Source organism: Solanum verrucosum, unplaced genomic scaffold (assembly GCF_900185275.1).
Source record: "Solanum verrucosum unplaced genomic scaffold, falcon-dt-bn FXZP01000182.1, whole genome shotgun sequence".
Lineage (NCBI taxonomy): Eukaryota > Viridiplantae > Streptophyta > Magnoliopsida > Solanales > Solanaceae > Solanum > Solanum verrucosum.
In genome coordinates, this window is record NW_026020378.1 from 3,420,996 (window position 1) to 3,447,246 (window position 26,251).

Genomic DNA, 26,251 nt, shown 5'->3' on the forward strand with positions numbered 1-26,251 from the left:
AGTTGAAGCAAGAGTTACGAAAGGAAAGGCAATGCATGTCAGAATTGAATGATAACATGGAACAGCAGATCCAGTCAGTAGAGAGGTTCAGACACCAGGAAGGGGCTCGGTTGGCTAGAAATCACCTATGGGCGAACATATATGCTATTCGGGAAGAGGTCATCATAGCCAAGAGGACCAGACTTGGTGAAGGATGAGGATAAGCTTGGAGTTTGCTATCATCCCCTGCGTGGGATTGCTTTATTTGTACTTTGTTTTGTAATTTACTTTCCGAACTCTTTTCCCTGATTTTATGTTTGTCAACCATTTTTGAATGTTATTAATGAAATATTTTGGGGATAATGAATTGGCTTTAAAATACATATACATCATTCAATTCGCTAGGCCTACCCTTGGCTCAAAGGGTCACATGCATGTTTAGGACGCGATTTTTGTTTGTTTACTTGTGTGTTTTAACTATTTATGTGGTACGTTGCTTTGAATGATGACATTTTTAGCCCACTCCTTGTCAAATATTTTCTGAAAAATAAAATCACTACAATGCCAAATACAAGTCACCACCGAAATGTCCAACCAGAATTCCATGGGTCTTGAGTTTCTCAGCTAGAAATAAAATCCTACTACCAAATCTTAAAAACATTACTCTATCATCTCAGGAAAGGTAAAAATGTTGCTAAGATGGGAAAAGGCAAGAATGTAGAGGTGGAGACGACTGAGGAGAATTTAAGGATGAAATTGCGCCGATTCAAATAAGAGATTCGAGAAATGGGAGAAAGGAGAATAAAAGTAGAACTAGCAACTGCAGTTGAGCAAGCCAAAAGTGCAGCACTAGACGCGGAGTTAGCGGCTAACATGACAAGATATGCTATCATGAACACGGAGACGGTTGCTATGCGGAAGGAACATGATGTCTTCAACAATGACATAACCATAAGGCTTCAGAAGGTACGCGAAAAATGCTCTCTCTTCAATCAAGAAGCCAACAGTGGTCCCAAAGACACTCACCCTGGAGCTATTGAAGAAGATACCGATGAGGAAATCATCTATATGCCTCCCTTCCTAGGACGTCTGAAAGAAGGAAACAAAAAGGTCACTCTCCCATCATATGAGCGGACACATAGCGTGGGGGTAAGAGTCGTGTCGTGTGCTCTCATTTACGAGTACCTTAAGGCTTCACGCATGTTGAAGCCTCTCGAAGGAACCACTTTTGGGTTTGGGCATAAAAGCTCTCAAAAGACGTGTGCCTACCACCCGAACCAAAGAGGACACACTATAGAAGAATGTGTGGAGCTTAAGGCAGCAATCCGCAACCTGATCAATGTTGGGAAGATCCCGTATATGTGGGGTGAGAACACCGTCCTTACCTGTGACCAATCGGAGCCAGTATGCCGATCACTGAGCACACTTTGTTCTATTGTCACTATTTCACGCCTTTTAAGAAAACTTTGTTGGATATCTATAGTCAGTTGGTTCAAAAAGGGGTCTTGGCCTCTATCAGAAAGGATGGCAAAGCAATCGATCCCGTTGGAATTAAAATTTGGAAACCCTGCCCTTATCATGATGCCATAGATCACAACATTGGAAGGTTCCTCGGGTTTCACTATGATATGGAATCCCTTATCAGCATGGGAAAGATTTAAGTTGAGTTTGTCCCCCGTGATTAATGCAGCAGTCAGAAGAAGAAGCTTTGATGAAGGCACCATCTATCTTTTAAGAGCTTTATTGTATGTTTTTACTTTCCTTGTAATCTTCAGGAAATGAATGAATGAAAATGAGAATCTCCTCTTGTATTCGAACTACGTAGGCAGCCTTTCAAGGCCCGGTCCCTATCTTTTTGAAATTCTCTTTTCCCCCTTTCATTCTACAAGGAAACATTGAATTCGATGCCGAGAGATGCAGCAAGAAGACCTTAGCTCAACGCAATTTAACCTTTCTGAGTCACCAACCTCAAAATAAAAAGGAGCAAATTCCTGCTTGTTCAAAAAATAAGTCTCCATTATTCGTGGGTTAACATATCCTCAAACAAAGCAACTCTTATGTGATTATATGCCCTCTATGTGATATTTTGCATTATTTGTCCTGAATTAAAACTAACATATTTGCCTTTGAGTTGTTTTCCTCTACATGTAGTTAGAACTGATCTGTGTTGATAAGCTGGCTGAACATCCCTATTTTATAAGATCAAAAGGGCCTACAGATTCCTTCCCCAGTCAAAGTTCTCGGAAGGGCAAGTCAACAATGGATGATAACAATGAAGAGATCGGCCTTACTGATATTATCGTGGCTCAGCCCGTCATTGCTGATCAGAACGAACTAATTATGCAATTGATGCAACAGATCACCGAAATAAGGGTCGAAATGCAGAGAAGACAAGATATGCCTAATTCGGGTTTTGCTTTCAATGCTCCAGCAGACGGAAGGCCTCCACTTCACTTTCCTCCTTCTAACGCAGAACAAGCCCAAAACCCACCCTCCAATCCCGCTCAGAATCCTTCAATCATCGACTTAACCACCCAAAATCCCCATTATGCCTCCGACTCTTACCAAACACCACCTCCTCCTCAAAGTACCAACCCTCAAGTGCCACTCCCTCCTCAAAATGCCAACCTCCAAGCTTGTCCGCCCCCTCAAACCCAAAACGTTAGCCACCCGCACACTTTCCTCCATCACCAAAATCAGTATACCAGCCCCCAGACTTTCCCTCAAAACTATTACGCCCCTCAAAATGCCCAGATTCACCTACAATGTGGAGGTCCTTCCTGATCGTTATTCCTTGGAAAAAATGAAGCAGAAATCAAATGAAAGTTATAGAGAATTTGCATACAGATGGAGAAAGGAGGCAGCTAGAGTTCGGCCCCCTATGTCTGAGAAGGAAATTGTCGAAGTATTTGTGCGGGTTCAAGAGCCCGAATATTATGATATAATCATGTTGCTCATTGGAGCAAAGTTTGTTGAGATAGTCAAAGTAGGTGAGACTATCGAGGATGGATTAAAAATCGGAAAGATTGCCCGTGTTGCCGCCTCGCCCGGATCCTCAGGTTTGTTGAAGAAGAAAAGAGAAGATGTGTCTTCTATCTCTTACGAGGGGAAGAAGACCCCAAAGAAGCCCTTATCATAACAAGTTCGTTCTCGACCTTCCCATAGTTCGTACCTGGATTGTTATGCACGAGCTGATTATCAAAATACCCCTCCCTCCAGTTACTAAAATACCCTTCCTCCCAGTTATCAAAATACTCTTCCTCTTATCTACCAAACTCCCCTTCCACTTTACCAGACTCCATCCCATCACTACCGAAACGCCACCCCCAACTATGCCAACGTTCAGACAAATTACCAAACTCCTCCCCCAATGTACCAAACCCCAGCTCCACTTTACCAAAGTACCCCCCCCCCCCCCCCCCGAACTACTAAGCTCCACAACCAAATTACCAAACCAAATCATATCCCAGATATCAATCCCCTTGTCCAAATGTTCCAAATTATCGTCAAATGCCTCCTACTCAACAAGGAAATTACAATCCCCCCGTCCTAGATTTGAGAAGAAGCCTGCTAGAATTTTCACCCCGCTCATCCAATGGGGCCCAAGTAGGTTGACACTAGCTCAAAGTTTTACAGACCTGATTAGAGGTGCGCATACCACTCCAACGGTGTTAAACATGATACCGAGGAATGTATCAACCTGAAGCATAAAATCCAAGACCTGATTGACCAGAACGTGGTCTCTCTTCAGACAGTCGTGCCCAATGTCAATAGTAATCCTTTGCCAAATCATGGAGGCGTTACTATCAATATGATAGAGACAGATGATGATTGGTGCGTGACGAAGGCAATAGTTTCGATTGCTCGTGATGAACTGGACAAGGGCTGTACCTTCGTTGACCATTAGAGAGAAGAAGGAGTTTGTGATTCTGACACCCGAGAAGGTTGTTGCCTTGGTGCCACGAGAAACTCTTGACTGACCAAAGTTTGTGATTGAAACGACTGTTACACAGGAAATGACCAGATTTGATAGGTGTTATACGCTAGAAGAGTTAGGCTAGGGAGTGAAGAAGAAGGACCAACCTAAAAGGCAAATTAGCTAAGATGAAACATAAGAGTTCTGGAGAAAAATGCAGCCGAAAGATTATTCGAGTGTGAAGCATCTGGAAATCACGCCGGCTCAAATTTTTGTATGGGCTTCATTGATGAGTTCACAGTTGCATATGCAGGCTCTGAAGAAGGCTATGGATGACACTTATGTGCATGTGGGCACCAACAACGACAATCTAGCTGCCATGATAAACTAGGTTACCCGAGGACATCGAATTAGTTTTTATGACAAAGAGTTGCCCTTTGAAGGCAGAATGCACAACTAAGCTCTGCCTGTCATCATTATGTGTTGAGATAAGATAATAAATCGCGTCTTGGTCGATGACGGATCCGGTCTTAATATTTCCCACTTTCGACTCTGAGGAAGATGAAATTCGACTTGGGTAAACATCACCAGAACTAAGTCAATGTGAGGGCTTTTGATGGAGTGCAGAAAGACACATTGGGTGTGGTAAACTTGGATATTCAGGTGGGTCCTGCGGAATCTAGCATGGAGTACCAGGTGTTGGATATCAACACCAGTTACAATTTGCTTCTAGGATGACCGTTTATCCATATGACTGGGTTGTGCCATCTACCCTTCACCAACTGATGAAATTTGTTTAGAAGGACCAGAAATTGGTCATTTATGGTGAAAAGAGCCATTCCAACAGGTATGCATCGATCGTTGATGATGTCTCTTGAGGTTGCGATTTTTACACAATGGAGCTGGTAAATGCCACCGTTGATGACTTGGCTCCACATCCTCCTATGCCTTCTGTGTACAAGATGATTGCTACTGTTATGCTTCGGAGCAGTTTCGAATCAGGTTTTGAATTAGGGAAGCACTTTCAAGGAATTGTCAAGCCGATCCAAATTCCTGCCAAAGGAGCAAAGTTTGGTTTGGGGTATGTCCTAACAGATGGAGAAGCAGAGATGAAGAACAAGAGTGTTGATCAAGCATTGGCCAGGCCAATACCTCATCTGTACCGATCATTCTCGGTGCAAGTATATGTCAATGATGATGGTCTCGGGGAAGGAATCTGGGGCCTTTTTTAGGAGATTGATGCGCTTATCGAGGAAGAGGCTGGGACATCGAGCATCCGTGATGTTAAACCTGAGGAGTAACTGAAAAATTGGACCTCCACACCGCTCTTGATTTCCCGTGCAGCTTGGTAGAAAAGACATGTGCTTATGTTTGCTTTTAAAATTGGTGGTAGTCCGGAAGAGGCTCGAGACCCACCCTTTATGCAGTTTTTATTTGTTTGAAGTTTTTAAATTCTCTTGTGATGTTTAAAAAGGCAAAATGGCCCTTGGTCGTGGTCAAAATTTGTTCTTGTTTTTTAATTTAAATGAAAGCCTTTTTTATCAAAATTTGTTTACTTATCTATTTTTATTTTATTTTCCTAACTTTGTTTGTTTATAATTTCAGTAATATTAATTTAAAACTTGCCAATATCATGTCATGTCATGAACCGAGTGAACAAAATGAGGCAGGTGATGATGAGTGCGAGGAATGTGAAGAAGAAAATGAGGTACCTGAACATGTTGCCGAAAAGTTTCGACAATTTAAGAATCAACAAAAGCCAAATTTGAAAGAAACCGAGACTGTGAAGGTCGGAGATAAGGAGTGTGTCAAAGAAGTCAGAATTAGTGTCCATTTGACCGAAGCTCAAAGAAGGGACCTAGTTCGTTTGCTTAGAGAATACATTGATGTATTTTCCTGGTCTTACAAAGATATGTCGGGGCCGAGTACGAATATGGTGTCCAACAAGTTGCCGATTAATCTAGATTTCAGTCTAGTAAAACAAAAGACTCAAAAGTTCAAGCATGAGTTGAGTTTAAAGATCAAAGAGGAAATCACCAAACAGATCGAGTCGCAAGTAGTGGAAGTGACACAATATCCGACTTGGTTAGCCAACGTTGTCCTAGTTGCTAAGAAAGACGAAAAAATCAAAATTTGTGTTGACTATAGAGATCTCAACAAAGCTAGCTCGAAAGATAATTTTTCATTGCCAAACATTCACATTCTCATTGACATTTGTTCTAAGCATGAGATGCAGTCGTTTGTGGATTGTTATGCGGGCTATCACCAGATCCTGATGGATGAGGAAGGTGGAGAAAAGACAGTTTTCATCACGCCCTGGGTGTATATCATTATCGGGTGATGTCTTTTGGTCTCAAGAACGTAGGTGCTACTTACATGAGGGCTATGGCGACCATCTTTCACGATATTATTCACAATGAGATCGAGGTGTATGTAGATGATGTCATAATCAAGTCCCGCGAGAATTCGTATCATTTGACTCACTTGAGGAAATTCTTTGATCGCCTACGCCGATACAATTTGAAGTTAAATCCCGCCAAATTTGCTTTTGGAGTGCCAGCTGGCAAGCTATTGGGATTCATAGTCAGCAGGATGGGCATTGAACTTGACCCTTTCAAGATCAAGGCGATCCAGGAATTACCTCTTTCGAAGACTAAGAAAGAGGTGATGAGTTTTCTGGGAAGATTGAACTACATCAGTCGATTTATAGCTCCGCTCCGTCCACCGTGGTGTGTGATCCAATCTTCAAGTTGTTGAAAAAAGATATTTTGACCAAGTGGAAAGGAGAATGTCAAACTGCTTTTTATGCCATCAAGAACTATTTATCCAATCCACCGGTATTGGTTCCTTCACGGGAAGGAAGTCCATTATTAATGTATCTTTGTGTCTCGGATAACACATTTGGATGCGTGCTTGGTCAACATGATGAGACTGGGAAGAAGGAACGGGCATTTATTACTTGAGCAAGAAATTCACTCCATATGAGGCTCATTACACCCTGTTGGAGAGGACATGTTGTGCTTTGACTTGGATTGCTCAGAAGCAAAGACATTATTTGTCTTCTTATACCAAATACCTTATTTCCAAGATGGACCCGTTTAATTATATTTTCCAGTAAGCAATGCTGACCGGGAAGTTGGCTAAATGGCAAATGCTTTTGAGTGAGTTTGATATTATGTTTGTGACCCAGAAGGCGATAAAGGCACAAGCCTTGGCTGATCATCTTGCAGAGAATCCAGTTGATGAAGAGTACGAACCGCTCAAGACTTATTTTCCTGATGAAGAGGTCGCATTTGTGGGTGAAGATATTTCTAAAGCATACCCTGGTTGGAGAGTGTTCTTTGATGGAGCCACCAAAGGAAGGGTGTCGGAGCGGTCTTGGTGTCAGAAACCGTTCAACACTATCCTATGGTAGCTAAACTCCGATTTGATTGCACAAACAATATGGCAGAATACGAAGTTTATATCATTGGTTTGAAGATGGCCATCGACATGAATGTTCATGAGTTGTTGGTCATTGGAGATTCAGATTTTCTAATTCACCAGGTCCAAGGAAAATGGGCCGTGAAGAACCCAAAGATCACGCCGTATGTGCAGTATATAAGAAGTTGTTCAAGAGATTTTGCGAGATTTAGTTCAGACACACTCACAGGACACAGAATGAGTTGGACGATGCTCTCGCCACCATTGCCTCGATGATTAAACATCCAGATACAAGTTATATTGATCCAGTGGATATAGAGATAAAAGAACAGCATGTTCATTGTTCACATATTGAAGCAGAACCAGATGGTTTGCCTTGGTATTTTGACATGAAGAAGTATTTAGAGGACGAGACTTATCCTGAAAATGCAACGTTCAACCAGAAGAAGTCGATACGTCGCATGGCCCCCAATTTATTTGCAAGTGGGGAAATCCTTTATAAGAGGACTCCAGATTTAGGTCTTCTCAGATGTGTTGATGCTAGTGAAGCTGCAAAGCTTCTGGAACAAATACACGCCGGAATTTGTGGTACTCACATGAATGGGCTCACTTTGGCGAGGAAGATCCTCCAGGCCGGCTATTTTTGGATGACTATGGAACATGATTGTTGTAAGTTTGTGCAGAAATGTCATAAATGTCAAGTGCATGGAGATTTAATTCGAGTCCCACATCATGAACTTAATGTTATGAGTTCACCTTGGCCATTTGTAACTTGGGGCATGGATGTCATTGGTCCAATAGAGCCAACTGCCTCTAACAGACACAGATTCATTTTGGTTGCTATTGACTATTTTACCAAGTCGGTAGAAGCATCTTCGTATAAGTCAGTAACCAAGAAAGTTGTAGCTGATTTCGTTCGCAACAATCTAATATGTAGGTTTGGAGTACCGGAATCCATCATTACTGATAATGGGTTGAATCTTAACAATCATCTGATGAGAGAGATATGTGAATAATTCAAGATCACTCACCGAAATTTGACCGCTTATCGTCCCCAAATAAATAGAGTTGTTGAAGCCGCCAACAAGAACATCAAGAAGATTTTGAGGAAAATGATTGACAATTATCAAGGTTGGCATGAGATGTTGCCATATGCTTTGTTGGGTTACAGAACGATTGTCAGAACGTTGATTGGAGCTACTCCTTACCTGTTAGTATATGGAACAGAAGCAGTTATACCTGTCGAAATCGAAATACCTTCATTGAGAATCATCCAAGAAGCTTAATTGAGTGATGTTAAATGGGTTGACAAGAGAATTGACCAGCTAACATTGATTGATGAGAAGAGGATAGTTGCAGTTTGTCATAATCAACTGTATCGACAAAGAATGATTCGTGCTTTCCATAAGAAAGTAAGAGCCAGGATATTTGAAATCGACCAGTTGGTCCTTAAACGCATTTTCCCTCATCAGGATAAGTACAAAGGAAAATTTGCACCAAATTGGCAAGGACACTACATGGTTCGCAAAGTGTTATCTTGAGGTGCCTTGGTCCTGTCGGAGATAGATGGCATCGAATGGCCGAAACCGATCAACTCAGATGCTGTCAATAGATACTACGTGTGAAGCTTTAGTTTGTATTTCTGTTATTTTCTTATAATCGTTCCATTTGCTTGTATTTGCTTTGTTTAGAATCTATCCCTACGTAATGAACTACGTTTGACCTGAATTCTCAAGAATGAGATACGTAGGCGGCCTATGTCGACCTCGATCACCCATTTATCCCATTTTAATATTTTTCCTTATTTGAACTACGTTCGACCTGAATTCTAAAAAATGAGATACGTAGGTGGCCTATGTCGGCCTCGATCGGTTTCTTTGTAAATTTCTTATTTTTGTTAATCCTCGAGAGAGGGAACTACGTTTCACCTGATTCCTGCCTCAACGGGATACGTAGGCACCACAATGGTTCAGTCATATCTCTCGAAAGATTTTTATTTTCTCTTTACAATAGAAACTGGGACAGAGTTTTTAAGTCCCTCTCAAAAACTCTCTAGAGAAAGATCTCTCCAACAATGTCAAGACTGAAGTTACTTCGAGATTTGTAACTGGGACAGAATTTTTGAAAGGATCTAAAAAATTTCGTGATTTGCTCACCAATGATTAAAGATAAGCCAAGGCAAATAACTGAGACATAAATTTTTTAGGACGACCTCAAAAATTTCAATAGGGTTCATCGGAGGTTTGGAACAACTTTGAATACTTCCCAGCAAGTAATCAGATAGACCTCAAAGCATCGGACATGATAATATTCTTATCCGGAGAGCCATTCATATCGTATTGTCAAAAGAGATGATACTACTACTCTGAGGGTCATTTTTATTGTATTATCAATTGGGACGATACCGCCACCTAGAAGATACCCAGAAGATCACCTACGTTGCTCAGTGAAACATCATTTTCGTTCGGTACCAGGGATGGCATCATCAAAATAATTCATGCATTGCGGGAAAAATTTCATGCATTTCGGGAAATATCATGCCTTGCGGGAAAAATGTCACGCATTGCAAGAGTAGATTCATGCATTGCAAGACAAGATTCATGCATCGCGAGAAGAGATTCATGTATTGCGGAAAAAATGTCATGCACTGCGAGAAAAATGTCATGCATTGCGGAAAAAATGTCATGCATTGCGAGAAAAATGTCATGTATTGCGGGAAAGAAATTTATGTATCGCGGGAAAAAAGATTCATGTATTGCAAAAGAAGATTCACACATTGCAAGAAAAAATTCATGCATTGCGGGAAAAATGTTCTGCATTGCAGAAAAAGATTTATGCATCCCGGGGAAAAGGTCATGCATCACGAGAAAGAGGTTCATGCATCGCGGGAAAGAGATTTATGCATCGCAAGAAAGATTCACCCATCAAAGGAAGATCAACATCAGTTGCACCATTTTCTTTACAAAACGACATTGAGAAAACTATCAACATATTATATCAGCCTATTTTATTACTGCAACATAAAAAAAAGAGCACATTGAAAATTATATTGCAAATATGAGACACAAGCTTTATTTGCTTTACATCAAACCCGATGAAGTTGACGTCAAATGTTCAAGGAGACAATTAAGTGTCAACACGGTAAAAAACACTATCTCCCCATTTGAATTGCATTTAATGCTAACAAATTTTGTCTTAATCTTTTTCGAGAGCATCCCAAGAGGATGAATTCTCAAAGCAAATCACAGGTGCGGACGACATAAAAAAGGATGCAGCACAACGTGAAACTTTTTCTTAGCAGCGAACTGAGACATAGTCCAAAGAAGAGTGCCAAACTCTTAGGACGCGAGCTGATGAGCGACTTCCACCACAATCAAACCACACCTCTATCAGAAGGCATGTGGGTTTTCCTTTAAGTTTATCGGTTTCAGTTTTGCATCCGAAAATTGTTGGTCTTTACCGGAAGCAACTTTCCAATCTGAGTGACAATCCACCAAGAGCTTTGGAAATTATGTCCGTGTAAGTTCCTAATTATGGGTGTGAAGTGCGTCACATTCATGGCTAAGGGGTTTCAAGCCTCCTTTTCATACTCGAGTTACTCTGTCACTTTTCCAGAACCAAATGTTATCTTGCATAAGAGATTTCCTTCTTCAACCGATAGAGTTAAACTACACACAGCTTGATTCCCTGAGTGAAGGGATATGTAGGCGGGATCAATGTTGAGGACTTGGCTGTATTCCAACATTCACTCTCAAATCTTATTCCCGAGCGTTCTGGTATCTTTATAATTCGATATCAGAATGACTTTTGAACTTTTTCAAAATCGTGGGTCAAATTGAGCATATCAAACTACAAGTGGCCTGAATTCTCATATAGCCTGAGATATGTATGAAACCCATTTCTGGGGTTCGGCCATACTTTGTAAAGTCCGTACCAAATCCCTTTTTCAAAAGATGAAGATGTAGTCGGTCAAAATTGGATTAGTCAATTTCATTTTTCTTGAATTTCTTGCATCAATTCGAGTAAAAGAAGGGACAATTGTTGACGCCCAATTTTGGTCCTCCCCGATAATGATTGATTTTCGAGATTCTTAGATTTTCAAACAATTTGAAATAATTAGTTTTATAAAGCTCAAAATATTGCTCGAGTTATTTTTGATTAGTTTTATCATTTTTATGAGTTTAAATTTTATATATATAACTTTGTGTATAATTAGTATATTTTATAAACATTTCGAAAACCGCCTCAAAAAGATTTTAATTTTACTAAGTATTTTATTAAATTAGTTTAGTTTGAATTATGGTTATAATTTTGAATCATTAGTTTACAAGTTAAGTTAATTATTTTATTTCGTAGAGAGTAAGGAACTCACTAATTAATCATATTAATTCATTTTATTTAAATTTTAACCATATTTGTCGATCGAGCTCAATTTGGTTAAATCCTAAACTCCATTTGGCCACAATTGCAATTTTCGTGGTCATTTCTCTATTACAAATTTAGCCACTTATTTTACCTCTTTTAACCCATTTAGGACACCTTAGTATTGGGCCATTTTTTCCAGCTGACCTCAGGCCCAATTCTTACGATACCAACACAGCCCACAACAACTCCTAACAATACAATACACCATCAACACCATGCAACAAACAACTCCAATAGTCGGCCCACCCCCTAACCCGACCCACCTCCATTTTCCTTCAACAAAAAGGAATCGAGAACCTTCACGTTTCAGCTCCAATGTTCTCAAACAACAATACACGGCAGCAACTCACAAATACACGAAAAATAGCAGCAACTGTGAGCAGTACGCTGTGTTTTTCTTATCCTCATCCTCGACGTCCCTTTAAGCTTGTATGAATCGCAGAAGGCGGCAGGCACACGTCTTACCCATTTTCCTCTTCCGTAATGAGACTATTTTTCACAAAAAATGTGTCCTCCCTAAAATGGTGAAATATTTTTGAGTTTTGAATTCGAAATGGGCCTTGTCTCATCCGAATTTTCACCCTTCCCCGCAAAATAAAAAAACATAGATTTACCCTATATATATTCTCCTCTTATTCATTGTAAGGGGAAGAAGGAAAAAGGGTGAAAAAAAATTTAGAATCAAGAAAAAGGGTTGGATTTTCTGGGAACAATCACTTTTATACTTAAGAAATTTTAGACGTTTTCTCTAATCCTAAGTCGTGAGAAAATCGTCTTTCGAGTCTAATTTGCATTCTTAGGTTGTCTATCTGAGATTGAACTCGTGTTTGAGTCCGTGGAAGCTCGTTGAACCTCTGCTCGTTTGGTCTCTACTTCGCTGCCCCTCAAAAGGTAAAATTCTTCTTGATTTTAACTCGTTATTTGGATGTTCTATTTTTTTGTGAACTGAAAACTTTATTTGGATGCTTTTTCTTTCTTGCTTGAACGCCTATGCTTTTTCTTAGTTTATTTTGGCGCTAATGACCAGTCCTTCAATTTCAGTTGGTATATTTCAGTTGTTGAATTTGTTAAGGCACAAAACATGTCTTTATGCATAGTTTATGCTTAGAATGCCTTTGTTGCTCCTTGTTCTTATTTGGTGTCCATTAAAATGGCTGGAAAGATGTCTTTATTGTTTGTTCGATTCCGATGTCCACTCTCTCGGTGTTTTCAAGCTCAATGATTTTTTTTCTTTTAGTAGCTTTAAGATTTTAAATAGAATAAAGCGGTTTGCTGGTTTCATCCTTATTAATATTGCTTTGTTATGCTCCATTCTGCTTCTTTATTTCGTTTATGTCTTGAAATATGTCACCTTCCCTTTTCTTGTCAAAAATGGACTTGATCTAGCCCGTTGCATGAGCTGTGTCAACCGATTGAGCGTTCATCATGCTTTCTTTTTGTTTTGAGTTATAGGTTTGTTGATTTTGATTACTGCTAGTGTTGTTTTGTCTTCTGTTACAACTATTTTCTATTCCAATAAGTTTGCTTGTATACCTTAGTGTTCTCATATGCCAAAATAGATTTATTAATAGTTATTTCTGTGTTAGTTTTAAATAGTTTGAACTTGAGTGAATGGACTTCCCCAAATAATTACATTGGTTCGTTCATATTAATACTATCATGCGTTAATCTCTCTTTTGTTCTCATGGCATATGGATAGCATGCAAATTGTCTGTTAAGGCTTTTCTATAGTAGTAGCTCATTTTTTGTGAAAAATGACATTATTTTCATTGGGAAAATTGTCAACTCAGTTACTGTCTTTAAAAATAAGTGATATGCATCTATTGTTTTCTACATCTTCTGTTGCTTAGCTATTTGAATGGTGTGATTAGATGTAAAATTTATTTTTGTCAAATTCCCATATTATCCTTTCTTAAAGCGGTGGGTATATTTTCAATATGTTGGCACTCTTTCCTTTTTTTTTCTTGAGCAGTTCGTATATTAACTTCTTCGCCTCTTTTCTTTTGTGATACATGTGAATCCGCCTTGAGTCCTCATGGACTTCTCCATTCCCCTTGCATTCTGATTTGGGCCGTAAAGGCCCAAATTTGCTCTTTTTACTCGAGTCAACCTCAGTATCAGGTCAACAAAAATTGGTGGACAGGTTACAGGCAGTATAAGGGCTGGAAATTAAATTTGCAGGTTCCGCAAAGTTAAAAGAGGGCTGATATACCTGTTGTATACACTGGTATACAGTTAGAAAATACGGTATACATGTTCAAAATGCAGAAAATATAGATTGAGAAGGGCGAAAATATAAAGTGCAAATAAAATACAGGCTTCGTTAGGCCCAAAACGGGTTGGATACAGCTCGTATACGGCGATATACATAAAACGTACATGCAGATTTTCTAAAGGCAAATAGGTCCAAAACCCTTAAGCCATTTTCAGTAGGCCTAGATGGCATGAAAATGGGCAAAAAGCCTAAATTTGATGTCTTGCTCCGTTGCTCTTTATTTGTTTATTATGTTGACTAACCATTTATTTAATTATGGTCTAATTTAAATAAATTCTCATGGGTAGCCATTTCAATTTTAATAGTACTCAAAATAAAAATATTTATATTTCTAGCTCTTTTTTTTTCATTAGTCTTGTCACATAAATTATTCCCCTTTAGAAAAATTCTCATTTAGTTCATTTCCTCTTAAATAATTAAAATGACAATGATGAAAAAAAAATTAATAATTGATAAAAATAATAATAATAGTAATAAATATAATAAGTTAAAATAAATGAGTTCTTTTACTTAGTTAAAATTTCAAAAATTAGTTAAAGTCGTTATGAGTTCTTTTACTTAGTTAAAATTTTAAAAAATTAGTCAAAGTCGTTATGAGTTCTTTTACTTAGTTAAAATTTCAAAAAAATTGCAAAAGTCGTTATAAGTTCTTTTATTTAGTTAAAATTTCAAAAATTAGTCAAAGTCTTTTAGTCAAATCGCTGGTCAACCGCAAGTTAGCGGACATTCCGAGGGCATTAAACTCGAACCTTCTTTCAATTGATTTTATCTGTTTGAGTCTTTTGAAAAACCTTATATTTTTTCTTGATTTTTTACTGAAAAATTAAGTGGCGACTCTATCTCTTTTGGAAAATCGATTTCTCTTGAGTCATAAGTTTAATCGATTTTTCAAAAACTTAATGATTTTTCTTTTATTTATATTTTTTGAGTAAAACAAGTGGTACCCACAGGGAATGGTAATAATGGTGGAGGACGTCCACAAGGTGGGCCAGGGGGTAATCAGTAAGGCCGTGGAGGTAGAGAAAATGGTAATACAGGCAGGGGTAACACGCAACCAGGCAGGAAAGTGGCTCGTCAAGGTGATATGGCTCAGTGTTATGCTTTTTCGGGCAAGAATGAGGCAGAGACGTTTGATGATGTGATCACAGGTACTATTCTTGTCTGTGATCGGATGGCTAATATGTTGTTTGATCCGGGTTCTACTTTTTCTTATGTATCCGTGCGATTTACCTCAAAGTTTGATATAATTTGTGATATATGTGATGCCCCTATCCATGTTTCTACCCCAGTTGGAAAGTCAGTCATAGTTACCCATGTCTATCGTGCTTGTCCTATTTTGTTTATGGGTTTTCAGACTTGGGCTGATTTGGTGATGTTGGATATGACTTATTTTGATATAATCTTAGGCATGACTTGGTTGTCCCCCTATTATGTTGTACTTAATTGTAATACTAAGTCTATAACTCTAGAAATTCCGGGAAGAAAAAAATTAGAGTGGGAAGGGGTATACAAGCCTAAGCAAGCTAAGATCATATTATTCATTCGGGCTAGAAAATTGGTAGAGCAGGGTTGTTTGAGTTATTTGGCTCATATTAGGAATGTTGATTTTGAGGCTCCATCCATTGAGTCTATTCATGTGGTGTCAGAATTTAGAGAAGTGTTTCTTAATGACTTGCATGGTATGCCTCCGAATAGAGATATAGATTTTTGCATTGATTTAGAGCCTGGTACTTGTCCCATTTCCATCCTTCCATATCGCATGGCTCCGGCGAAACTAAGAGAGCTTAAGTCTCAAATCCAAAAGCTTCATGACAAGAGATTTATTCGTCCTAGTGTTTCCCCATGGGTGCTCCAATTTTTTTTGTTAAGAAAAAGGATGGTAGTATGAGAATGTGTATAGATTACCGACAATTGAATAGGGTCACCATTCAAAACAAGTATCCTTTGCCTCGAATAGATAATTTTTTTTACCAATTGCAAGGTGCATCAGTTTTCTCCAAGATTGATCTAAGGTCTGGCTACCATCAGTTGAAAATTAGGCCTGGGGATGTACCCAAGATGGCGTTTAGAACTCGCTATGGGCACTATGAGTTTTTGGTTATGTCTTTTGGTTTGACCAATGCACCTGCAGCTTTTATGGGTTTAATGAATGAGGTGTTCAAGCAATTTCTTGATTCTTTAGTCATAGTCTTTATTGATGATATTTTGGTCTATTTGAAAAGTGAGGAGGAGCATACCGACCATCTTCGTATTGTTTTGGGTGTTTTTGGGAAGCAAAAGTTATATGAGAAATTTTCTAAGTGTGAATTTTGGTTGACTTCTGTGGCATTTTTGGGACATGTAGTTTCAAAAGAAGGGGTAATGGTAGATCCTCAAAAGATTGAGGCGGTAAAAAATTGGGTTCGACCAAGTTCTATGACTGAAGTTAGGAGTTTTGTGGGGCTCACTAGCTATTATCGTCGATTTATGAAGAACTTTGCTTCTATTGCCACTCACTTGACCAAAAATGAGACACCATTTGACTGGACTGAAAAATGTGAAGAGAGCTTCCAAAGGCTCAAGACTCTTTTGACCACCGCGTCTATTCTAGCATTACCGGTTGAAGGTAAAGATTTTATTATTTATTGTGATGCTTCACATTCTGGTTTGGGTGCAGTGTTGATGTAGGATAAGAATGTTATGGCTTATGCCTCACATCAGTTAAAGGTGCATGAGAGGAGTTATCCAACACATGATTTAGAATTAGCAGCGGTAGTGTTTACTCTTAAGATCTGGTAGCATTACCTCTATGATGTTAAGTGTGAAGTGTTTACTGATCATCACAATTTTCAGCATGTGTTCACTCAAAATGATCTGAATTTGAGACAGCGAAGGTGGATGGAGTTACTTAAAGATTATGATGTCACCATTCAATACCATCCGGATAAGGCTAATGTAGTGGCAAACGCTTTGAGTCGAAAGACGGTGAATATGGGTAATTTAGCTTGCTTGAGTGCATCCAAGCGACCTTTGGCAAAGGAAATTCAGACCTTAGAGTCTAAGTTCATGCAGTTGGGTATCTCAAAAAGAGGTGGGTGTTAGTTAGCATTGAAGTGAGGGCCACATTCATTGATAAGATCAAGGCCAAACAATTTGAAGATGAAAATTTGGAGGATCTTAGAAAGAAGACTGTGATTGGTAAGGCACAAGAGACCACTCTTGATGCGGATGGTGTACTCAATTTTAAAGGGATTCTCTCTAGAGTAGATGACTTGATTGAGAAATTGTTGGCAGAGTCTCATGGTTCGTGATATTCTATCCATCAGGGTGTGACCAAGATGTACCGAGATTTGAAGCGAATTTATTGGTGGCCGGGCATGAAGAAGGATATAGCGGAGTTTATGGCGAAGTGTCAAAATTATCAACAAGTGAATTATGAACATCAAAGGCCTGCAAGTTTGCTTCAAAGAATGCCAATTCTGGAATGGAAGTGGGAAAAAATAGCTATGGATTTTGTGGTTGGTCTTCCCAAGACTTTAGGGAAATTTGATTATATTTGAGTAGTGGTTGATAGATTGACTTTAGGATCGAAAAACGTTTTCGTAGTATTTGGATTTTCCCAACCTTATCCAGATTTGGACGAAATCGAAGTCTTTAAGGTGTAAAGAAATATGGTAACAATCGGGTGATTTATTTATAATTATGGTTACACGAGTGGTTAGATAACTCGTTAAGAAATCTGTACGACTTTACGAAATTAAATTCGGGTGAGTAGAACTCTCGAAATTGATCTTAGCGTGAATGGTATTTTCTGAGCGTCGTTGGTTAGAGGTGTGTTGTGAAATGACGATTTTGGAATTCTTTAAATAGTTCACTGGTTCTTGTTGGCCGCTCTGGCGGAGCTTTTGGTCGCTCTGGCGGGGCCGCTACAACGGGGTGAGGGCCGCTGTGGCGGGTTCGACGCGATTTAAAGTCGTAAATAAACTCCTAAACGACCTCATTCTGCACTTTTTGATTTTTAGAGCTAAAAAACGAACCCCAGGCGACTCCTAATAGTTTTCCACCATTCTTGAGGCTAAAGGTAAGCTTTTCACTCCCCGAATCCATTTTTTGATCCGTAGAACGTAATAAAATGGGTAATTATCGATGGGGGAAGGTTTTGAATTGGAAACCATGGTGGAAAAAGCCTTATTTTGGATAATTGAAATCATGAGTATGATATAGGGTTCATAAAATTGTTAGTAATCTGAGTAATTAATTATTGTTTATTGATTCCCGTATTATATTGATTGTCTGTAGACCAAGAACAAATGGAACGAATCCGAAAAGGGAAGGATCAAGTTTCTTAGGGTTTCAAGCTTGTTTCGAGGTAGGTGATGGTTGTGATTCTATGATTGTGTGACGTATGTTTATTCTTGCTTCATTATGATACTTGCATGTATGCGAATGTTGCATTATTGATCACACTTGTTGTAAATGAGATAGATGAATGATGGTTACCATGAAATCATGACTTAAATATATGATCTTGAGGATATACTTGTGATTGTGATTGTGATTGTGGTGTGTTGAGTGGATCGGTTGCCACGTTCCGGCATAACTAACTTGGATCGGTTGCCACGTTCCGGTATAATTATGGGATCGGTTGCCACGTTTTGGCATAATCATTGGATCGGGTACCACATTCCGATATGCTAACTGTTTGAGTTTGGGTTCCATGAGAGGACCAATGGCTTGTCATAATTGTGTATTTTGAGACATGTGAAGTTGTTCGTTGTTCGTAAATGTTGATGATATTGTATATGTTAGATATATTCATGTGATTATATTGTTGTTTGACTTATTTATGTTGCACTTAGTGGGATAGCCGTGTGATCCTACCAGTACATTGTGGTTGTGTACTGATACTGCACTTGCTCTTATTTTTGCTGAGTACATGACATCTTCAAGCGGCTACTGACAGACCTCTCTTAGGAGATCAATGATCATTCGAATTCAAGGGTGAGCCAATTCTTCCGGGCTGCCATGGGTTCTCTTTCATCTATGTCCACCATTTCCAGACTTAGACTATGTTCTAGTTAGTTGATTAGTTCATTAGATTGGGGTTGCATCCCTTCTTGTTTAGACTTGTTGAACTTTACATGTTTTGGTACATTGACTTTCAGGTTCTAGGTTATTTCTTCCGCATTGTTTAGTTCGTTGTTAGACTTTGTTGGAGTTTATGGGAACTCCCTATTTCTTTCCTTAGTATTTAACTTGTTCGTATCCTTAAAATGCCTTAATTTTTAGATTAATTGCTTGGTTTGGGTTGTAGTAGTGGTTCTCCCACCGGAGAGTTAGTGTAAGTGTCAATCACGATAGTCAGGGTCATGACATATTTAATTTGGAAACTACGTAAAAAGTATTGTCAATCTTAATTATTAACAACATATTGATTTTTGAAATTCTATTTGTGCTTCATATATTGGAAAAGAGAAGTAACATATATTATTTAAAATTACATAAAATTTACAATAATTAACAAATTAAAATATAAAATCATATTAAAATTTATTTGACTCTTGAGACAAAAAAATAACAGATATTGGGCCTATGCTAGCACGAACACTTGTGTCTAGTATATACTAGATAATGTTGCCCGTGCTATGCACGGGCCCAATAATATAAATGGTATATTTTGGGGCTAATAATCGAGTTTTTGAAGCGATTGTTTGCGTGGATGAAGGAATAAGTTTTTTTATCACTAACTTGTACTTTCTTTGACGCTATTTAAGGCATACTAAGACTACTCACATACAACATTTTTGAAATATTTTATGTTTTCAATTATCATGATTTATAGTATTTTTACAATAGATTCACTTCAAGAATCAGTGGAATTTTTTGTATTTTTTTCAAAACATATTTTATGTTGTCAATTATCATGATTTATAGTATTTTTATGCAATTTTTAAATATAAAAAAAATAAGACAAATAAATTAAAATAGACCCAATATATGCTATTTTTGTTGTCTCAATTTATGTGACACAAATGAAATTTGGAGGGTCATCCAAATTTTCATATTTTTTTAAAAATGTTTGAAGTTATTAATTATTGTGATTTATAATATTTTTATGTAACTTTGAAATAATGTACATTACTGGTCACTTTTGTCCTAATTTATGTGATATAGATAAAATTACAAAATTAACCCTTTTAAAATGTCTTTCAGATATTTTAAGTTGTTAATTATTATTATTTATAATACTTTTTTGGTAATATTAAAATGATATGTGTTATTTTTTCTGTCCCAATATATGTGAGCCTGATAGAATTCTGAGAGTCAACCTATGTTATTATATAACTTTTAAATATTTTAAATTGGTAATTATTGTAATTTTTAATACTTTTTAAGTCATTTGTAAATGATATATGTTGCTTCCTTGATTGAGACTTTTCCATTTGTGAGATATATATATATATATATATATACATATTCTATATTATTTTAAAAGGGAGTTTATGCCCAAGTTGTACTATATAATAAATATAATATATAATATTCAAGAAAGTCCCAATCTTGAATATTATATATTATACTTGGGCCTAAACTCTCTTTTATAATATAGTAGAATATATTCCACAAAAGAAAATTAAAATACAAAGACAAACATTGGAGATAATTTTTAACGGCAAACAAATAAAGATTTACTAAGAAAACGTGAAACTTGATGCTTGATGAAACTGAACAAAGAAACTAATTGAAGAAAACAAAAATAAAAAGGTAGCAACTATCAAGAACAAATTTAATGAATTGAGATGTTTATAATTGAGGTTAATTTTTATATGATTTATTTAATTTAGTGAGTCTAGGGAGTGAGTTATTTTAGGGGAAATTCAGTACATTGTTGTTTGATTTGGGAAATTTCATTTAAAATATGGGCATATTTAAATATTTTTACTCTAATAATAGTTTAACATTGGACAAATTTTTTTATTTTAGTTAACAAACGAAAACAAGTCTTAAACCACTAAAGGATTATTTAATTATTTTCTGTTATTTCCACTTTACTCTTTAGGATTATTTAATTATTTTTTGTTATTTCCACTTTACTCTTTCTTCTCCCTTTACTTCCCTAAACCCTAGTCTAAACCCCTTCTCTTCATAAAATTGTTGAAGTTGTGGAGCTATGGACATTGATAGAAAAGATGGGCGAACAGCGAATCAATTGAGACCATTGAGTTGCACTCGTAACGTTCTTAATCGCGCTCATGGCTCTGCAAGTTGGTCTCAAGGTATTTAAATGATAAATTTCGGTTATTCATTTTAGTCGTTTTCATTTAAAGTTGGAGACTTTTATACTTGTACAGGGGAGACAAAAGTTCTTGCTGCTGTTTATGGACCAAAGGCTGGAACAAACAAGAACGAGAATCCAGAAAAGGCATGTTTTGAAGTCATTTGGAAGCCAAAAACCGGGCAGATTGGTTAGTGACGGGCCTTGTAATACACTTTTTGTTACTAATTTATGAATTGCAGTGTTTGATATTTTCATTCAACAAATTGTTTGGTGTTGCTACATTATGTGTGTGAATGGGGCATGATCTTTTGTAATTCAAAATCTAATTGATGTTTAGGTAAAGCGGAGAAGGAGTATGAGATGATTTTGAAGAAGACTGTGCAAAGCATTTGTGTTTTGAATGTTCATCCAAATACCACCACGTCAATTATCATTCAGGTGAGACAGTCTATAAATAATAAGTAAAGAGTAACTTCATTCAATAGGCAGGCATTTGTTGACCTTACCTGCTGCAATTCAAACTATTTTATCTCTTAGAGATTTGTATGTCAGTAGAATTGTAAAGAACTTCAAGTGTAAGACAGCCTAAACTATTAAACACTGGAATGAAAGTGGTTCAAATGGAGCTAGATGAATAGTGAGTATTGATGTAGCCAACTCCAACTAGCTAGGGATTGAGGAGAGCTGCCATTCTTGTTGTGTATATGGGGTTTAGGTCTTCATTCTGTTGGTGGACAAGTTGTTAGCTTTGTACTATAGCTGTAGTCTGGATGGAGAACTTGAGTTTGTTCTTGAAGGGAAGTAATTAACACGCACAACTTACAGCTCTTACATGTTTAGAAGACTAGTTCTTGAAGGAAGTCGGAAGGCAATAAACTTACTAGGGAAGTAGTGAAATTTTGGGCATTTTTTTTATTAGGTAAATTATTTCTTTGTTATTGGTGAAATCCCTGTCTACAAGCAATATGCCAAAAAGTAGAGACCCTATAATAAGACATGGTTCTTGACAAAAGTTACCTATATACAAACCAGAAACTCAAAGGTGCGGCAAAAGGAAACTAGAGGTGTCATGATATTCCTCCAATAAAAAAAATCTTGTTCTACCCTTCTATTTCTCTCCTTCCAAACTACTCACATAAGAGCTAGAGGAGCAACATTCCATGTTGATGGTCTTCTTTACTAACTGTAACAAGCTTGAGAAGATGATGAAAGTACCTGTAGTGAATTAGATATTTCAGAGCAGAACGGAATGCAAAGTAGAAAGATGTTCATTGTAGCAGTTACAACTATCTAAAGAGAAGAACAGTAATAGGAAAATATGAAGAGAGAAGCAGTAGGACAAAATGTTGAGAAACGGGCATATGATATCCCTTCTTTACAAGGGACCAACATCATACCATTAACTCAAAGCATAGTAGGCTGTAATCTGTGATTCAAAGAGCATCATATAATGCATGTAAAGAGGATATGGTACTTAATGATGAAGACAAAATCACCTAGACTAGCAATGAATAATGATTTTGTTGCAGTCACTTATAGCCCAAGTCTGGAGTAGAGCTTTTAAATGTTCCTCTGTTTCACCTTTTGAGGGATTAAAGACAATTGGGCATCATGGATGTTATGAATTTTATTTCTTGTTTATTTCTGTCTTTTCACTTTGTTTCGTCATTTACTCAATTAAGCATGAAAGCTGAAGCGCACGTTCTAGCTACTTTTGTTGGGGCTAAAAAGTATTCCCATCAGTATACTAAGATTTTGGAGTGCAGTGTAGGCATTTATGAACATTACATTTATACCCATATAAGACAGTTGTGTTGATTGAACTAGGTTCTGACATCTTTGTTGGTTGGCCATGTGTCTATCTGAAACTCATGATATCAGAAAGCTCATACTTCTATGCATTATGATTTTGTTAGTTTTTTTTTTTGCTAATTGCTAATTGTATATTATATTTGTTTAATCATAATGATAGCTCCGATCAAACTTAAGTAGTTAAGTTCTGATGCAGGTTGTCAACGATGATGGAGCTGTATCCTTTTGTTGTTGAACTCTTTCTGTTGCTACAATTTAGACGATTTACACCCTGATATCTGAGAGTGCTCAGGGATAATGGGAAGAGAGCTCTCATCAATTTGAATAAACGATCAAACCATCAAATTACTACGTGAATGAGCATACCAATTTTTTTATCCCAGATGATTACTTGCAAAAATGGATTGAGTATTAGTTTGCATTACAGCTTCATTTAATACTCTGTCCCAGAAACTGGTTAGATTTGATGCTTTTTAAGAGTCAAATGTTTTAAGGGATCATTCCTTCCGCACGCCCGGTCCTGCCAATGGGAGCGTGTACATCATTTTATTGGGGCCCAACATTTGGTTAACCTAAAACTAGGATGAGTTTGACTTCGATACCACGTTAAAGAAATGGACGTTGAGACTAGCTCAACCTCAAAAGCTATCTCATGAGGTGATAATAGCTCAAGACCTTATAAAGAGACCAAATTCACATTCCACAATAAATGTGGGACAACTTAACATAGTTTGATGATACTCTGTAAGGTGATCGTAAGGGTAGTGAGAGGACAGAGTATACCTATCTGCCAGAAGACGTAACTCTTTTTATGGTCACATTTTGACTTTTGTAATATCTAGAATGTTGAATTTTCAGGAACTAATATCCAACTAGGACAATATTATGTGACCAGGATAAAACCGTTTTGAAGAAACTCAGCAAAATGACCTGTCTTTTTTAAAGGGAACCACCTCTATCTCGTCTATCACGTGATGTTAGAATTCTGCAAATCAGTGATGTTAGATCGTTCTTCAACCTTGATTTGCTCGTTAGTCAAGAAACTTCCTTGACTGCATTTTTCCTAAGCTTCTTCCATGTGCCATAAATGCATTATGTGCTGCCCTTGTGGATGCTGGAATTCCTTTGAAGCACTTAGCTGGTATTAATCTTCCATCTGCAATTTTGCGATAAAGCATCATTATTTGATAATTTACTTAATGTATCAATATGAGGAAAGATGAAATGATGGAGGCTTATTGTTTTCTGTAGTTGCAATATGTTGTTGTCTAACAGAGAGTGGACATATTCTATTGGACCCTAGCAAGCTAGAAGAACAGGTTTTTTTTCCATTTAGTCTTTTATGTAATTTGTAAGCTTTTTTTTAGCATTCTTAACTAGCTCATATCATGAAACTATACTGTTTAATAATTTGCTTACGTTATGATAACAGAGAATGAAGGCGTTTGTATATCTAGTTTTCCCGAACTCAACATTATCTGTGCTTCCTGAAGAAGCATTGAAAGTGAGAGGTGAACCCATGGAACACGGGCTTATAACATCTTCTACGCACGGTGTCATGTCGGGTAAGATACGAATCTATGCACTTACATTCCTAATGTCATTTATGATTATCTGTAGAAGTTCTTTTTACTGCTAAGATTGTTGTATCATCAAAGTTGTACCGGTATGGAACTACTGGTTTTGTATTCCCCATAATCAGCAATCTATGCTTTTGAGATAGCACTATACTTTTATTATGTATGGCGGGAGCTTCATTACCTCGAAGTTCTTTGTTATTCTGCCTGGTTATGAAATTCTGGTTTCTGGTTGGAGCTTGTGGTTCTGTGAGGTTAGTCAACAGTTTGTTGATTCCTCTTGTTGCTAGTGGATAGCTATTTGTCTGGTATCTTTACGATTAATCTCTTTACAAGAGATGCATTTTAGTTGGTCACTGTAATACATGTAGTGCATATGGAGCAATACCTTCAGCATGATGATTCACAATTGCGCCTAATTTTGTGAATTAAGTAGTTACAACATTTGCAGTCTGTAGTTGTAGTTTACTTCTCAAAAATTTGTGTTGTAGTTTGATTGCAGAGTCAAATATGTGGAATTAATTCTGTAAAGTTTGTTTAAATCTGCTTATGGAACTGAAAACAACATAAGATCTACTGCTAAATTTGAATTTAGTAGATGTATGTTGCTTCCCCTTAACCCCCTCTTGTATTTGTTGCCCTCCCTACCATCGGACCCTCCATTTTCAGATTGAATGATATCTGGATAAGAGTTAAAACCAATCACATTCAATGTTATATATGCATTTTAGAGCCTCATTACTTTTTGATTTTTTTAACGTAAGAAGATAGTTAGATTAAGAATGAGAAAGTGGGATCTTTTTAACCTTTGGCCTACAGTTGGTAGCTATTTTCTCTTTAAGCTATTGGATATCATTTTTGATAAACTGACATAAAAAGTTGTCGACCACTTTAGTGGAATTCATGTTGGCTTTTGTTCCGTAAGAGTGCTTAGATCAACTGTTATGACTTGAGATGTTTCCTGTATTCAGTTGATGACTACATACGCTGTTTGGAGAGAGGACGTGCTGCCACTTCCAAGTTGTCTGATTTTTTCAGGAGAAACTTGCAATCACAAGTCCAAAGTGACTAATCCAAGTTGGGTTAAATTGACCCGGATCAGTAAAAGTGAGATCTCACGACTTTCCTAGTCCATTGACTTGTTCGTGTTGGATCTTTGCTGGCACAAATTGAACGTGGAGGTGTCATGATTGTTGTAAATTTTGATATCAACTCGATGGCTTTGGCTAGTAATCAAATAGTTGAGGTGTGGTTCTCCATGGAATGTCAGTGGTAGCATATTCCTCTTTCAATTGCAGGAGACACACCTGAGGAAAATCTAGGTAGCAAACTAATGTCTTCTTCATGCCAATGACTTCTGAGTATAAGTTTGCATTACGGCTTCATTTAATACTCTTGTCACAGAACCTGGTTAGACTTTGATGCTTTTTAAGAGAAAAGTGTTTTAAGGTATAATTCCAGAGACCTTCCGTCAAATTTGATTTACTATATTTTATGTACCTCCCTTATTTCAATCTTTCTAAAATTATTTTAAATTTACTTATGGGCAAAAAATTTAAAAACTAATGTGTCTTTCTATAGCTGCG

General features: G+C 37.4%; 2 protein-coding genes across 2 annotated transcripts in view; one reads left to right on the top strand and one right to left on the bottom strand.

The window, feature by feature from the left end:
• Nucleotides 1-609: 609 nt before the first annotated feature.
• LOC125838691 (casein kinase 1-like protein 3) overlaps nucleotides 610-26,251 on the bottom strand; it is a 509,325-nt gene continuing 483,683 nt past the window's right edge. Inside the window, exon 15 of the mRNA XM_049517730.1 lies at nucleotides 610-620. The gene's annotated coding sequence lies outside the window, so the exon portion shown is untranslated. The remainder of the gene's footprint in view (nucleotides 621-26,251) is intronic.
• On the top strand, nucleotides 21,106-26,141 carry LOC125838699 (exosome complex exonuclease RRP46 homolog). The gene is made up of 8 exons (XM_049517739.1): nucleotides 21,106-21,274; nucleotides 21,350-21,463; nucleotides 21,614-21,714; nucleotides 23,285-23,305; nucleotides 24,157-24,229; nucleotides 24,340-24,407; nucleotides 24,521-24,653; nucleotides 25,637-26,141. Exons 1-8 carry the CDS (start codon nucleotides 21,169-21,171, stop codon nucleotides 25,735-25,737), a joined length of 717 nt encoding a protein of 238 aa, XP_049373696.1. The 5' UTR covers nucleotides 21,106-21,168; the 3' UTR covers nucleotides 25,738-26,141.

Coding starts and splice junctions, on each gene's coding strand:
- LOC125838699 (XM_049517739.1), top strand. CDS start 21,169: ATGGACATTGATAGAAAAGATGGGCGAACAGCGAATCAATTGAGACCA. Junction 21,275..21,349: donor CTCTGCAAGTTGGTCTCAAG/GTATTTAAATGA, acceptor ATACTTGTACAG/GGGAGACAAAAGTTCTTGCT. Junction 24,408..24,520: donor CTAGCAAGCTAGAAGAACAG/GTTTTTTTTCCA, acceptor TTATGATAACAG/AGAATGAAGGCGTTTGTATA.